This window comes from Micrasema longulum, unplaced genomic scaffold (genome assembly GCF_059751315.1).
Source record: "Micrasema longulum isolate JH-2025_06_02 unplaced genomic scaffold, ASM5975131v1 h1tg003695l, whole genome shotgun sequence".
Lineage (NCBI taxonomy): Eukaryota > Metazoa > Arthropoda > Insecta > Trichoptera > Brachycentridae > Micrasema > Micrasema longulum.
The window spans coordinates 3,648-19,612 of NW_028280724.1; the positions used below are offsets into that span (position 1 = coordinate 3,648).

Genomic DNA, 15,965 nt, shown 5'->3' on the forward strand with positions numbered 1-15,965 from the left:
ATGATTTATAAATAAAATTTAAAAAAATAAAAAAACACAATCATTCATCCCTTAATTCCGATATCTTCTGAAGTAATTAATTTAGTATAAAATTGATTTTGAAAACAATTAATGGGTTAACTTATTATTATTATTATTATATTATAAGGATAAATTAATATATTATAGTTTTAATTGTGTGAACTTAAAATGACTTTTGTCCCTCTATATTGTTCCGAAGCAATACTGAGCACTGCAATTTATAAGAATTAACCGAATAAACTGATGTGTGACGATGATTTGGTTGCAGATTGTGGCACGGAGAAGGGAGACGCTATAACTCACATAGTGAACAGTGAAAACGCTAAAAAGGACACCTTCCCTTGGCACGTCGGCATCTACCAAGTGGTGTCTTCCGGGGCTGTCGATCAGATCTGCGGCGGATCTATTATTCATACACACCTCGTCATCAGCGGTGAGTGCCTCGGTAGACCGAGCAGTGTACCTACACCTCCACGGACATTTGAGATCATAAAGCTTCAATGAATTTTATTTTCATTCACAGCCGCTCATTGTTTCTTCAACATCTATAGTCTGAAGAGTAACGACGCCAAGTTGTACCGCGTGGCTGCGGGCAAGTACTACAGGGCCTGGGACCACCCGTCCGAGCTCAGCGTGCAGAAGTCGGAGGTTAGTAGTGGGCGCAGGCACATCCGCACAATTACATACATGCGCGCATACAAGCCTGGAATGACGCGAAACTGATTGCAGGTGTCGCAGCTCCTGCTGCATGACAAGTACGGCGGCCAGGAACAGAACCACCAGAGTGACATCGCCATAGTGGTGCTGGCTACGCCCTTCCAGATCGGAGAGTCAGTCCGCCCCGTGTGCTACGATTTGTTGGCTTACGATTTCGACTTATTTCAACTCAAAAACGAGAATGTTGGCAAGGTAACTTTAAAATATTTTACAGTAGAACAAGTGTGCATGTTCATTTATTTATTTCAATTTTATCCCGCAATAGAATGTGAATATCTAAAAACATAACAGAATTCACATAAAAAAATTCTTTGAAAAAAAGACCAATATGTGTTTTCATTTCACAAACTATGATTCAATATCCATAGTTTTTTTATCGTCTCGTTGATGTTTTGATTTTGATGAATTAATCAACGAGTTGTCACCCAGTTGTCTTAAAAATATTGGGAACCAGCGAACGTCGTATTATATGTAGGACGTAGGTATAGGAGTAGGGTTAGTTGGGTGGGACGGATTTACGTGTCATATGTAGGACGTAGGTATAGGAGTAGGGTTAGTTGGGTGGGACGGATTTACGTGTCATATGTAGGACGTAGGTATAGGAGTAGGGTTAGTTGGGTGGGACGGATTTACGTGTCATATGTAGGACGTAGGTATAGGAGTAGGGTTAGTTGGGTGGGACGGATTTACGTGTCATATGTAGGACGTAGGTATAGGAGTAGGGTTATTTGGGTGGGACAGGTTTGCGAACTGCAAATTCAGATGTATGCCGAGGATGTGGCTTTTGGAAAGAGATTTTCGATATTGAGTTTTTTCAATTTAATTTTAATTTTTTTTGAGCTATTTTTGTTTATAATTTTCTATCTTGAACATATTGTAGAATATAGTGATAATATATATATATATATATATATCTCTTCAATCCATGCCTCATGTCTGAGGATGGTGATTACGCCTGACTCCAGGCATGGCTCGTCTGTGGACAGTCTCCCTCCATTTGGAACGGTCTTGTGCTCTTTTATAGGCATTCGTCAGAGATGATTCTGATAACTCAGTGACTGTACCGCTCCATCTTGTCGGTTGACGTCCACGCGAACTTGTCCCTTCGACACTTCCCAGGAGAATAGTTTTCTCCGAACTATAAGAATCTCCCCTGGAAATATGCCCAAAGAACTGCAGGATTCTTTTCTCGCATATGGATATCAGTCTTTCTCCTATGTCCAGTTTCTGGAGAATAGATGCATTCGTACGTCTGGCCGTCCACGAAATCCGCAGCACTCGCCGCCAACACCACATCTCGAAAGCTTCGATTTTTTTCTTTTCAGATTCCCTCAGTGTCCAACTCTCCACACCATACATGAACACTGAGAAAACCAAGGCCTTCACCAGTCTTTTTTTGGTGTTAATGGTTATACTGCGATTCTTCCAGATCTTCACCAGCCAACTCATAACACTTTTGGCAATACCAACACGTCGCCGTATTTCACCTTCACACCCACCGCCATCGCTAATGAGAGAACCTAGATAAATGAAATTATTGACTCTTTCTAAGTTGCGCAGTAAGGGATAATGGCGCCACTTTATTAGCTCGATCAATGATCATAAGCTTAGTTTTGCTCATATTCATTGAGAGTCCCAGATCTAAACTAGCAGCATCTATTCGGTCAATTAGTTCTTTAATTTCAATTTCTGACGATGCAATAAGTGTGGTGTCATCAGCATATCTTAGGTTGGATAACTTCCTTCCTCCAATTGTGAACTTACTTGTCCAGCCGTTAAGTGCCTTTCGAATGATATATTCACCATATATATTAAACAAGACAAGAGACAAAATGCAACCCTGTCTAACACCTTTTCGAACTAGGAAGTTATCTGATAGTTCATTGTTAAAATTCACAATTGCTAATTTTTTATTATAAAGTGATTTTATCAGGCAAATAAGGTGTGCTGGTACCATCTCATTGAGGACAACCCATAATTTGCTCCAATTTACACAGTCAAAAGCTTTTTTATAATCAATGAAACAGAAAAACACAGGTTTGTTGAATTCTCTGCTTTTCTCGATAATTTGCCTGACATTTAAAATCTGCTCACGCGTCCCCTTTCCCTTAACAAAACCTGTTTGCTCCTGTGGGATTTGCCAGTCAAGGAAGTATTTTTACCTCAAATGTAAAATATGCAGTACAATTTTACTTGCATGCGAGGTGAGTGCAATCATCCTATAGTTATCATATTTGGCCGTTGAACCCTTTTTGTGTAGTGGGATGAAAACGGATTCAGTCCAGTCTTTTGGCCATGTACCAGTTTTCCATATTAGAATACAAATTGTATGTATTGCTTGGTAACCCCGGTCTCCTAAATGTATAAAAAATTCAGCTGGTATTCCATCTGATCCGACTGCTTTATTTAACTTAAGATATTTAGTCTCATTTTCCACTTCACTTTTAGAAATATTGGGCTCTAGTTCATCATCAGAGTTTAAAGAAGAGTTTAAATCTACCATATATCCGGGGTCACTGTAAAGGTCAGAACAATAATCTTTCCATCTATTTAATACAAGGGAGATTTCATTCAGGCATATACCATTCTCATCTTCTATGGTCCATGTTCTGCACTTGCGGTCACTAGTCAAAGTTCAGATTTTTTCAAATAGGTTTCTGGTTTCAAAACGAGAAGCGTGATTTTCTATTTTTGAGCAAATTGTGTTAATAATTTCCGTCTTGTCTTTTCTGCAAGATCTTTGTACGTGATTGTTTATTTCTGCGTACGCGTGTTTGTCTTCTTCTGAATTGATGTCACGTTGCTTAAGCTCTTTCCTTCTATCAATGAGATCCCATGTCTGTTCAGTCAACCAATGTTTACGCTGTCTTGTCTGCTCAGATACACTACTTTCGGCTACTGCTGCAGGATCACAGATAACGCCTTTAAGTCTCAACCATTCCGTTTCAGGGTCTGAGTTCTGGTTTGGTTGGAAATCGTTTAGCCTCTCTTTTATTAAGTCTTTGTACTTTGATAGAGCTGCCTTGTTAAGACATTTACGTGGTTTTTATATAAATATATATATATATATTATATAGTTTATATATATATATATATATATATATATATATATATATATATATATATATATATATATATATATATATATATATATATATAAACTATATATGTGTTTTGCGTAGGTGGCGGGCTGGGGCCGGACGGAGTCGGGGCTGCCCTCGGAGGAGCTGAGGATGCTGGAGATGCCGGTGATCGACGACGGCGTGTGCCGGATCGAGATGGCCAACTACAACTTTGTGTCCTTCCTGACGGCCGACAAGTTCTGCGCCGGATACAAGAACGGGACTGCCATGTGCCAGGGGGACAGCGGGGGCGGGCTCGTGTTCCCCACGAGGGACCGCGTGGGCCGCAAACGCTGGTACCTGCGCGGGGTGGTGAGCAACGGGCCTCGCAGCGCTAACGGCGGCTGTCAGCCCAACACCTACACAGCCTTCTCGCAGCTCTTTAAGCTGAGGGATTGGCTCATCAAGACCCTTAAAGGCATAAAAGACTAAATGGTCCACTCAAATAGTATAGAATTTCTGTTTATCATTTTTTGATGTCAACAATTTTCTCATAAATTGGTTTTTACTTTTTTAAAAAAATAACTGCTGTTATCAATTAATTTATAAACCCTTAAAATTGTTGAAGGGGTTCAAAAGCCCACTCTTCCAACCTGAATTATATTTTCTGTGGTAGTGAAAAACTTTAAATATTCATCCCTAGGTAAGTTTATTGTAACGGGAATAGAGCTTCTAGTTTCGACAGAAATTTGAGTCTCGACCAGCCAGCTGCCACCATACTATTATAGAGACATAACTGTCTAGAGACAGAGCTAGTTAAGGGGGAAGTCGGCTAACAACCAGCCAGCTGCCACCATACTATTATAGAGACATAACTGTCTAGAGACAGAGCCAAGAGAAAATATGTGAAACTTTAGCATAAATTGGAGCAGAGGTGCACTGATCCAGATCAGTCTAATGAAAAATTTAGAGTTTTGAACAGCAAAGGGTGTTTTTTGCTTTGGATTCTTTGTATTGCCTGCGCTAGCACTGAGATTTTAAGGTTCTACGGTCATTTATTTATTATTTTATATATAATACGACATTGTTGGCGGCCTAGTGGTTGAGAGACTTACCTCACACATGGAAGGTTCCGGGTTCGATTCCCGGTGAGAATCGATGAGAACACAAAAAAATTTTTTAATCAAGCAAATATATTCTAGGCCTGTTGTGGTACAATAAAAATACATGGTAATATATTAAAATAAGTATGCAAATTACGAGCAACGTATCAAGCACTAAGCAACGCGTTCTCTACCCCCAAGAGAGATTGTTTATAATCGTACTGAAAGTCTCGAAATATCGATGCTAGCTCCTCGAGAGTCTCAATATTGTAAATGTCTCGAGACTCTGGTAATTTCGAGTGTCTCATCAATCCTCCGCGAAAACCCTAATCGGGAGTTTCTAGAATTTGGAGCCACAGGACAAAAGTAATAGGCCGAAAAGTGTGGAACGCGTTTCATGCTTCCCTTCACGCCCTCTTCTTCACTGCTTATCGCAACAACAATCATGTGTGTTAGAGGCTGTGTAAAATATTTTTACAACCAAGCTGTGCCGACGTCCACCCAGATCGCCAACTCGACGCAAATATAAGCTGCGGCTACTGCCGTGATACTTCACTTGACCGCCAGATTCCCAAGTAAAGTTCAAGTACAAAGTCTAAATGTTAAAAGTGGCAGCCTCCGTGGTGTAGTGGTCAAGACGCTGGACTCACGTTCGGAAGGTTCCGGGTTCGATTCCCGGTGAGAACACAAAAATCAAAAATGATTTTTTCTCAAACCTGGGTGTTCTGTGATGTAATTCACCACTGTAATTGGGCCTACTGGCCTGTAGTGGTGCAAAAATAAATGAAAATGAAAAAAAAATAAAAAAAATAAATATAAATATACTAGCGGACCCGTCAGACGTTGTCCTGCCGCAACGTTGCGCGTTGGCTTGCCTGCTATTAGCTTGGAAAAAGATTCATAATTGATAAGTACTTCTTAAGGTACTTCTTAGTGATTAAATTCCAAAACATATATTTATTTATTTTTTAATATGGTAAGTATTCTTTTTGCAAACTTCAAACTCCGGTCTTCTCGCCAACAGAGGGGTGTACTTATCTAGGAATACGATTTTTAAAAATGTATTGAATTTGATATTATTTTAGTGTTACAAAAAATCCAGTAAAAAGAAATAAATGGGTAGTAATTTAAACGAATTTAAGGAAAGAATCTAATTGAGATCCACAAAAAATAAATGCTATTTGTAAACATTCAAACCAAACTTTTTTATAGACAAAATAACATCTTTAATTTTTTTTTTGTAAATGCATTCTCCTCGAGTGCAACCCTGGAAGATCTATGAACAACATATTTATGCTCCTTACTTCTCTTTTACATATTAGATTGAAGATTTAAGATTTATCTACGAACACGCACAGCGCAAAGATCTATATTTATCTGAAAACCGTACGTAAATCGGTTAAGCCGTTTAGGAGGAGTTCGGTAACATCACACGTACAGAGGAATTATATATGTAAAGGTATACATACACAAATACATGCTACTTACATACATATACACATATATACATGCATAGTCATATATATATATATATATATATATATATATATACATATATACACACATACAAAAAATACAATAATTTTATGAATGATTCAATGGGATAGCGTAATATTTAGATTACTATCCTCTAAAAATTCTCAGATTCCTTACGTAATGTCTGTCAACCAAATTGTTACTTTCTTTTTCAATACTGATGGTTTATCAGATTTCCAAACACACGGTATCAGGTTGCATAGTTTAGGTCCGTTATATAGAAATGATTTTTGGAATACCGCTGTACGTGCTATTAGAATCACCAAATCGTTTCTTACTGTACTCCTGGTTAAGTGCGCACGACTCACAATCACTCCATCCATTCTGCCTGTATTTGAACATCTTTATTCCTTCAACTCTTCCACGTGTTGACGTTTGTAATGACTTGGTCAGTTTAGCTACTAGCTCAAGTTTGGTATCCCTTTCGTATAAACCAAGGATGACAAATTCATTCATAAAACCTTTTTATTAACCGATCAAAGTTAAAAATGGAATAAATTTGGAAAAAAATTAAATATACAGTTTTATACTTATATAACGATATTAAAAATAAAAAAATAGTGGTAGATAGTCTATGTTTCGGATTCATTATCTTTTTATTCAAGTGTCAAGCCATTCTTTCCTTTGATTCCGGTGGTCCTTGTTTTTTAATTCCAATGTACGTCCGTCCTTGACGACGGGTCAAGAAAGCGACGCGCGCGAAGACACAATGGAAAACGTGCCGCGAGCGTAACGGTGATTCGAATCATAAAAAATATACACGTGACGTAAAAGATTTGTGCAAACAAAAACGGTGTTTTCCTGGACCAGTGCCAAAGGGAGGAAATCGTAAGTCCTTACACCTTTCATTAATTCCAGTATTGACACTTAAAACCATAACGTCAATTAGTTTACGTAAAATCGAACGTTCCCTATTTTCTTCGAACACGCGTATCACGAGAGGGCAGGCCTTGTTTTACAGTCCCGAAGTCAAAGAAATCAAGCATCCAACATATGGTTTGTCTTGCGAACCGGATAGTTAATATGTTCGGACATTTTGCCCTTTCGCGACACGTCGTCGATGAAAATAAACCTGCATTGGTCAACGATTAAATTCTCTTTGTATGATTAATTTGTATTTTTATTTAATATATTTCAAGCCTATAATCAAATAAAAATATTAATAGCATTCATTTACATAAATATTTATGAGCCGTTTCGTCATACTATTGTTATTTGCATCAAAAGTTTTAAACTACCTTCTTCGCGCGACAATACTAGGCGCACGCTCGCCGCATGATAATTTTAGCATAGCATTTAGCATTAGCAACTTCGAAATCATTTTGCATTCATTAAACTTAGAATCACGAGTGTTAGCGTAATTGTACTTACAACTAGGCGAAATCACGCGCTAAAAAGATTGAAGGATGCTTCGTAAAGCATATATAGGAAAAAACGCTATGTCCGATCCAGAAAACATTCCACGTTTTTTATCGAGCGCAGGCGGCTAAATTCAATAATGGAGATGGTTAACGAAACGCATATTTTTTTTTTGTGTGAAAGTGCTGAAGATGAATCTGCCGTAAGGGAAACCAATGCAGGACCTACACAAATTCTGACAGGACATGGCGGATTTCTGAGCTATTTACACAGATTCAAAATATCTGAGATCAACACTTGCCCATGCGATGATGTGACTCTCCAAGATGTCTCCCATCTATTGATGCATTGCCCCTTTTTTAGTCTGCAGAGAATGCAACTGGAGGCGCGATGCAGAAGTCTAAATGAGGATTTACACGATGTGCATGTAGTGATTAGTCATAGGGACTTGTCAAGAGAGGTAACATTATACATGACATATATAGTGAAGGCAATAAAAGGTATCAATGATAGCAGGACACCAAATGCCGAACACTATTCAAGTGGATCGGAAGATCTGTGGACGAATTACAACGGTCCGCCTTCTTCTGACGAGTTTTCTGTGGTTTCCTCTTGAAACAGGTCACAGCCGAAACATCTTACCGATCCTTACATAAAATAACGAAATAAAGTTTTTCACTGAGGTAAATTGAATATAAATTTAAAAGAAAAAAACTAATTTTTAAGTAAACAAATAAATAACTATCGCGTTGAAGTATATTGTATATACCTTGTACATTACAAGCAAGAAAAGAATAATGCAACTAACATATATATGCAACTAACATATATATGTTAGTTGCATTATTTTTATTTAAAAAAAGGGAAACCAATGAGATACAGTAACAAATGGATGAAATCGTAAGTGAAATTTTCAACATCAGGCGATGGTTTTGACTACCACCGAAGAAAGAAGTCCAGTCCGAATCGTGTGAAAAGAAGCATCACGCAAAATTGCCGTTAATGAAATTACCTTTTTTTACAGGTAAAATAAAAGAGTTTCCTGCGTTTTATGATTTGTTTTTAAATTAAGTGCACAGTAGGAACGACTTATCGAACGACTCTTCTCTGCGAGGGTCCTTCTGAGACGTATTTGAAAAGTACTTTCGAAAAATGTAGAGAATTTAGGGATGAAATAGCTAGTAAAGGGAAAAAAGAAGTAACGATAGCAATATCTTCTGCAATTAAGTATCACGTAGTCAGAAAGCTGCTGAGCTTCGTATTCTATGAATCGGGAATTTACGTTATCTTAAAGTCAATAAAAAAAGAGATGAGGTCGGAAAACAAAACGAAAAACGATACAATTCTTTTTGAAAATGGGCAAGAGACCTACACCGACACGCTTAGAAAAATAAATAATGGACTGGAAGAAGAGGAAAAGAAGGCCATAAATGGAGTTAGTAAAACAAAAAAAGGTGAAATAATCATTAAAATAGAAAATGGGGCAAAAAAAATCACAGATAGTCTAAAAAGGGCGGTAGGAGATAGAAACCTAAGACTTCGTAGAGAAAAAAATAAGGTTATTCATATTAACGGCCTTGATGCCATTAAAGAAGTGGCAGATATCACTGAAGCAGTAAAAGCTGTCGGTATTAAATTTCCGGACCATCTTACGGTAAAACCGTTAAGACCTACAAGAGGAGAAAGACAGATGGCAACAGTGATCCTGAATGAAAAAGATGCTGAAAACCTTATAAAAAAAGGGAAGATAAAAATTATTGGACTCTGTGTGTGCCAAGTAAAGGAAAGAATAGACCTTAAAAGATGCTTGAGATGTTGGTCCTATAATCATTGGGCTGCAGTGTGCACAGGAGAAGATAGAAGCCTTAAATGCCATAAATGTGGAGGTGACGAACACGCGCAAAAAGACTGCACCTTTGTTGCATTCTGTCATCTATGCAAAGAGGAGGGACACAGTGCTAGCACCTCAAAATGCAGATATTTCAGAGAAGCTTTGAAAAAGGCCCGGGAGACTCGTAAAATATGACCTTCAAGCTACTCCAAATAAATGCTGGCAGGAGCGTAAGGTCACATGACATGGCTACCCTTGTAGCAAAAACAGAGGGATATGACATTATCGCTTACAGTGAGCCAAATCCCTCAAAGTCCTCCGGTAAAAATAACTACACAAGCGTAGATGGTGGTGCCACTATTTATAACCATAGTGGCAAATATAAAATTACCAAGTACCGATGCTTAGATAGCGCAGTTTGTGTAGAAACTATAGAGTTTATTATTTATAACATATGTCTTAGTCCGAATAAATGCACGACCGAGGATTTTGAACGACATCTAGAGTACATGGAAAAAGACCTAAAAATAACAAAAAAAATAAAATGGTTATTATAACAGGAGATTTTAACGCTAAACATCCTTGCTGGGGTGGTCCAATAAAAAATAAAAAGGAGATATGTTATAAGAATGGGCAAATATAATGAATCTCAATATGATGAACGATGGCATTAAGCCTACGCGTGTGAGGCACAACGGAGTATCATACATTGATGTCACGCTGATATACGATAAGGCATTAAAATATGGTCCAAAATGGAAAGTCTTAGAGGAGGAGGCTCTCAGCGATCACGTTTTCACCTCTATAAAGATACCATTGTCCCGGCAGAACAACTGTCCTAGCTATATTTATGGAAAAACAAACACCGTAAACTGTACAGACTTTTTCAAGCAACTTATATCCGAGACAGAAGTTAACGCTGACAAATGTGGTAAAGCTCTTGAAAAGGCATATAAAGCCAGCACACCCCGAACAAAGAAGACAGAAGGGCAAAAGATGCCATACTGGTGGAGCGAAGAGCTTCAAAACATGATTGCAGAAGTGCGAAAAACGAGAAAAGCATATTAAAGGGCCAGACAAAATGATCGTCGGTCAATGTTATAGGAACACTATAAAAATGCTAAACGGCTACTTAAAAAGAAAATATCGTCAGCCAAAAAGAGAGCCTGGAACGAGCTTTGTCAAAATCTAAATTAAGACATCTATGGAGATGCGTATAACATCGTTAAGAACCAGCTTAAAACCCCGAGCCCAAAAATTGATTTAACACTTGAAGACAGAATAAGAGTCTTTGGACAGCTATTCATTTGTACCGAAGAAGATACTACCGAAGAAGATCCTCTAGTCAAAGACCATAGCACGTATTTTAACATTGAAAACATTAAAGTTACAGAAGCCGAAATAAAATATACTGCGAAAAAAATAAAAAATGGAAAGGCACCTGGTCCAGACAGAATCCCTCTATATTATACTAGTTATAAAAGTACTTATGGAGTCAGAAAATAAGTATTTCAGCAAATTGTTTGAAAAGCTGATAACTGAAGGTACCTTTCCGAAAAACTGGAAGTCCGCAAAACTTATTTTAATCGAAAAACCGAAGAAATCTCTGACAGAAGAAAACAAGTACAGGCCAATATGTCTGATCAATGTAATAGCCAAGGCCTTTGAAAGCCTAATAAAAAGAAGACTGATTGCGGAAATCACACAAAAAGGTGACCTAAATGATGGTCAATTTGGATTCAGGAAAAATAGGACCACCGTGCAGGCGATAGAAAGGATAATCAATCTAGCAAAGCAGGCAAAAAATCAGAAAAAAATTAATTGCCTTGTGCTTGTAAACGTGAAAAATGCGTTGAATACGGCATCGTGGAGTATCATAGTCAAAAAGCTGAAAAACAGGGGCATCTCTCCATACCTAGTTAACATAGTGGTGGACTACCTCACAGACAGAAGCATTATTATAGATAAGAAAAATAATAAAAAAGTAACGGGTGGAGTTCCACAGGGATCTGTCCTTGGACCTACTCTATGGAATATCTTATACGATGACGTAATGACAGCAAAAGTAGCAGAAGGAATAGAAATGGTGTGTTATGCGGATGATTTGGCCATATCCGTAACTGCTAAAACATGCAGAGAACTTACCGCTAAAACAAATGGAGCACTGCACGCAGTTCAGACATGGATGGATAAATAGTCTGCAATTGGCACCCGAAAAAACAGAAGCAATAATCCTCAATAGTAGAAAAGGACTACCAAAAGTAATGTTGGAGTTAGGAGGAGTCAGGATAAAACCCGTAAAAAAGGTGACATACCTAGGAGTTCTGCTAGATAGCGGTTTGACCATGGGAAGCCATAAAGGTAAAGTATGTGAAAAAGCACAAAAAACATCCAGAGCACTAAGCATACTCTTGCCAAATACCAGAGGAGCTGGCCCGGCAAAAAGAAAAATGTTAGCACTGGCTACACAATCTACGAGTATTCTTATGTATGCGGCACCAATATGGGCAAACGCTGCGAAAACGGGAAAAAATAGAAACGCCGTCCTAAAAACACAAAGACCAATGGCAATAAGAGTATGCAGTGTATATAAAACCATATCCACAGAAGCTGCCTTAGTGATAGCTGGACTGGTCCCTATTGATCTCCTGGCAGCAGAAAGAGAAAACCTGTACAAACACAACCAAGGTGTCATCACAAGAGATATGAAAAAACGAGAAAGAACCATGACCATGTATAAATGGCAGGAAAATTGGGATAACTCAAATAAAGGAAGATGGACGCACCGTATTATAAAATATATAAAAGTATGGGTAGAGAGACCCCATGGTGAAACATCTTTTCGAATGACCCAGTGCCTTACAAGTCATGGAGTATTTTATAAATATTTGAAAAAAATCAAGAAAACCGAATCAGAAGGATGCATGTACTGCAATGAATCACAAGACGATGCAGAACACACGGTGTTTGATTGCAAAAAATGGAAAAAAAAGAAAAAAACTTATAACGGACCTGGATATACCTGAAAGACTGACTCCAAATATAATCTTGTAGAAACAATGATTAAAAAATAACAAAATTGGGCTCTTATAAAACTTTTTATAGAAAATATAATGGAGGTAAACGAAAAAGATGAGATGTCACAAGCGGAAGTCTAGATAAACTGCAGGCAGAGGTAAGGCCGCGAGGCGGGAACCGATCAGCAGAGAAGAAAAGGGGGGGTTAAAACCCCTAAACCGGCTAAAAGCCGGTGTGAGTCCGGCACTACTCAGGCTATCTGGGTGTCCATAACGGATTTCCCCATTAGGTTAGGTTAGGTTAGGTTAGGTTAGGTTAGGTTAGGTTGGGTTGGGTTGGGTTGGGTTGGGTTGGGTTTTTTTTTTTTTTTTTTTTTTATATATGAAGTTGCATTATTCAATACCTTGCTTGCAATGTACAAGGTTATATAATATACACTTCAAAGCGACAGCCATTAACTTGTTTACTTAAAAATATTTACTTTACTGAAAAACTTTATTTCGTCACTTTATAAAAGGATCAGTAAGATGTCTCGGCTGTGACCTGTTTCAAGAGGTAAGGACAGAAAATTCGTCAGAAGAAGGCGGACCGTTGCCATTCGTCAACAGATCCTCCGATCCACCTGAACAGTGTTCGGCATTTGGTGTCCTGCTATCATTGATACCTTTTATTGCCTTCACTATATCTGTCATGTATAATGATACCTCTCTTGACAAGTCCCTGTGACTAATCACTACATGCACGTCGTGTAAATCCTCATTTAGACTTCTGCATCGCGCCTCCAGTTGCATTCTCTGCAGACTAAAAAAGGGGCAATGCATCAATAGATGGGAGACATCTTGGAGAGTAACATCATCGCATGGGCAAGTGTTGATCTCAGATATTTTGAATCTGTGTAAATAACTCATAAATCCGCCATGTCCTGTCAGGATTTGTGTGAGTTCGTATCCTGCACGCTGCAGTTTCCTAAATTCAAAAGCATGGTAAATAGATGGAAAAAACATTTTTGTTACCTTTCCTGTGGGTTCTGTTAAATAGCGATCATTCCAGAGCTGTAAAGTTCTGCTTCTTATTTTTCTCTTAGCAAAACTTATTGGAAGTCAGCAAAATCAGGAACTGTTTTTTTTAATGTTGCTTCTCGAGCCTTTTCGTCAGCTCTTTCATTGCCAATTATTCCGCAGTGTCCTCGAATCCAGCCAATGTACACATTTTGCGATCGATTTTTTAATATCTGGATATCAGTTCGTATACTCATGACCATTGGGTTCACCGAATTACGATCCGCAATCGCGTGAATACATGATTTACAGTCTGTCAAAATCGTTATATGTTTCCATCTATTAGGCGGTTTTTTAAAGCGTAAGCTATAGATTCTCTAATAGCGTATATTTCAGCCTGAAATACTGAGCAAAAGTGATCGAGTTTAAACTTCCTGGCAGGCAGTTCTCTTACGCCATCGTAGGGTACAAATACTGCACCTACTTTGCCATTTAAAAGACTGCCATCAGTGAAGATCCTCAATTCGTTCTCTTTCATGTCAGGCAGCGTTTGGTCATTGAATCCATAGTCTATCTGGTATCGCTCCGCAGGATGAGGAAGGGAGAAAAAATTTCTGGTTCCCTGATAAAACCTGTCAGTTGGCAAGTCTTGCAGAGTGAGACTCTTCTTGACCTCATAAGCTTCTGCAAGCTCCTTGATTCTAAGGTCGAGTGGCATGAAGCCGCTAAGAACCTGAGCAGACACCAAGGAGATTGTTGTATAGCCCTTGCAAGACCTGATGGCAATTTGTCTCTGAATGGAGTCCAATTTCTTCCTGTTATATTTTTTATTTACCACATCTACCCACACACTTGAAGCATATGTAATCAGGGGCTCGACCGCTCCTACGTACATTTGCTGCATTACCTCCGGTGATGCACCCCATGTTGGTTTAGCGGCCTGAACAAGTTTGTTTGTAATAGCCGCAGCTTTTTTACAAACATTGTCAATATGTTTAGACCAATTCAGGTGGCGGTCTATGGTTATACTCTAAAACTTTAAAATGATCGACGAATTCCAACCGGACTCCATTCATGTGGATGATGGGCTGCTGGTCTTTTCTTCTAGAAATGAACATTGCATTTGTTTTTTCTTCAGCAAAATTTAGTTTGGCTTTTAATCCCCATTTTGTTATAATCTCTAGAGCATCTTCCGTTTTCTTTACGAGTTCATTTATTTTGTCTTCTACAACTATTAATAGGAGGTCATCTGCAAATGCAGTCAGTTCGACTCCACGGCCTAAATCCTTCTGAAGGACATCATCTACAATGTAGTTCCAAAAACTTGGTCCACATGAAGATCCCTGAACACACCCCTTGGTCGTGATTTTCTCAAGTGCAGCATCAAAGTGTGACAATTTAACTCTTCTTTGGTGATGGTAACTTTTTACAAGCATAAACAGGTTTCGAGGGCACCTTTTCCTACTTAGTTGGCACATCAAGAATGGCCACCAAGCATTATCGAAGGCTCCGCGGATGTCGAGTGAGATCGCTATTAATATTTTTTTATCATGCAGCGCCGTTCTAATTATCTTGACGGAAGCGTTGAGAGCATCTTCCGTAGATTTTTGAGGGGTGAATCCAAATTGTTTTGAACTTAACTTACCTTGACGATGAAAATTCCAGTTTATTCTATTGATGATCAATTTTTCCAGCACCTTACCAAACACTGAAATGAGGCCAATCGGTCTGTAGGATCTGATATCTTGTAAGTCATCCTTTCCTGGTTTTGGTATAACTATGATCTTTGCAATTTTCCAGCGAGTTGAAAAATGACTTATTCTAAGACATGCATTATACAAACTTGTTACTAATGATCTATCCACGTTAAAAAAATGAAGGCAAATATCAGCGGTGAAGTGATCCTCTCCCGGTGCTTTACTCGAATTTATATTTGTTATTATATCTTCTATCTCTTCTTCCGTGAATAGTGGATCGTCATCAGTATAAGGTATTACTTCTGCCATCCGTTTGATTTCGATTTGTTCTCGAGTTTCTTGCTGCGTATCATCGTCTGGAAAAAACTTCCGTAGTAGTCGCTCGGCAGTTTCCTCAGCCGATGCTAGATGTTCGCTGCCGTCTTTCAGGGTAGCTAATGGGATGTTCCTTCTTCCTTTAATCAGCACTCTGTGAATTGCAGTCCATGCTGTTTCCCTGTCTTGTGAAGCGCAGTAACTTTTCCATGACTCGGTTTTGGCATTTTCTATAGCGTTCTTGTAATCTTGTTTTGCTTTTAAATACTCAGGAAGTGTTATTGTCTCTCTTCTAATTCTTCCTGAGT

At 38.5% G+C, this 15,965-nt stretch overlaps 1 protein-coding gene across 1 annotated transcript; it reads left to right on the top strand.

Moving 5' to 3' along the window:
- The first annotated feature begins 249 nt into the window (after nt 1-249).
- Nucleotides 250-4,483, top strand: LOC148270609 (chymotrypsin-like elastase family member 2A). Its single transcript, XM_088242358.1, has 4 exons — nt 250-454; nt 545-669; nt 751-930; nt 3,921-4,483. The coding sequence occupies exons 1-4, from the start codon at nt 265-267 to the stop codon at nt 4,290-4,292; spliced, it is 867 nt and encodes a 288-aa protein (XP_088098484.1). The 5' UTR covers nt 250-264; the 3' UTR covers nt 4,293-4,483.
- The last annotated feature ends 11,482 nt before the right edge of the window (nt 4,484-15,965 follow it).

Bases quoted from the DNA above. Each gene is read 5' to 3' on its own strand.
- LOC148270609 (XM_088242358.1), top strand. From the start codon at position 265: ATGTGTGACGATGATTTGGTTGCAGATTGTGGCACGGAGAAGGGAGAC. The intron at 670-750 runs GTTAGTAGTGGG...AACTGATTGCAG, and splicing joins TCAGCGTGCAGAAGTCGGAG to GTGTCGCAGCTCCTGCTGCA. The intron at 931-3,920 runs GTAACTTTAAAA...TGTTTTGCGTAG, and splicing joins AAAACGAGAATGTTGGCAAG to GTGGCGGGCTGGGGCCGGAC.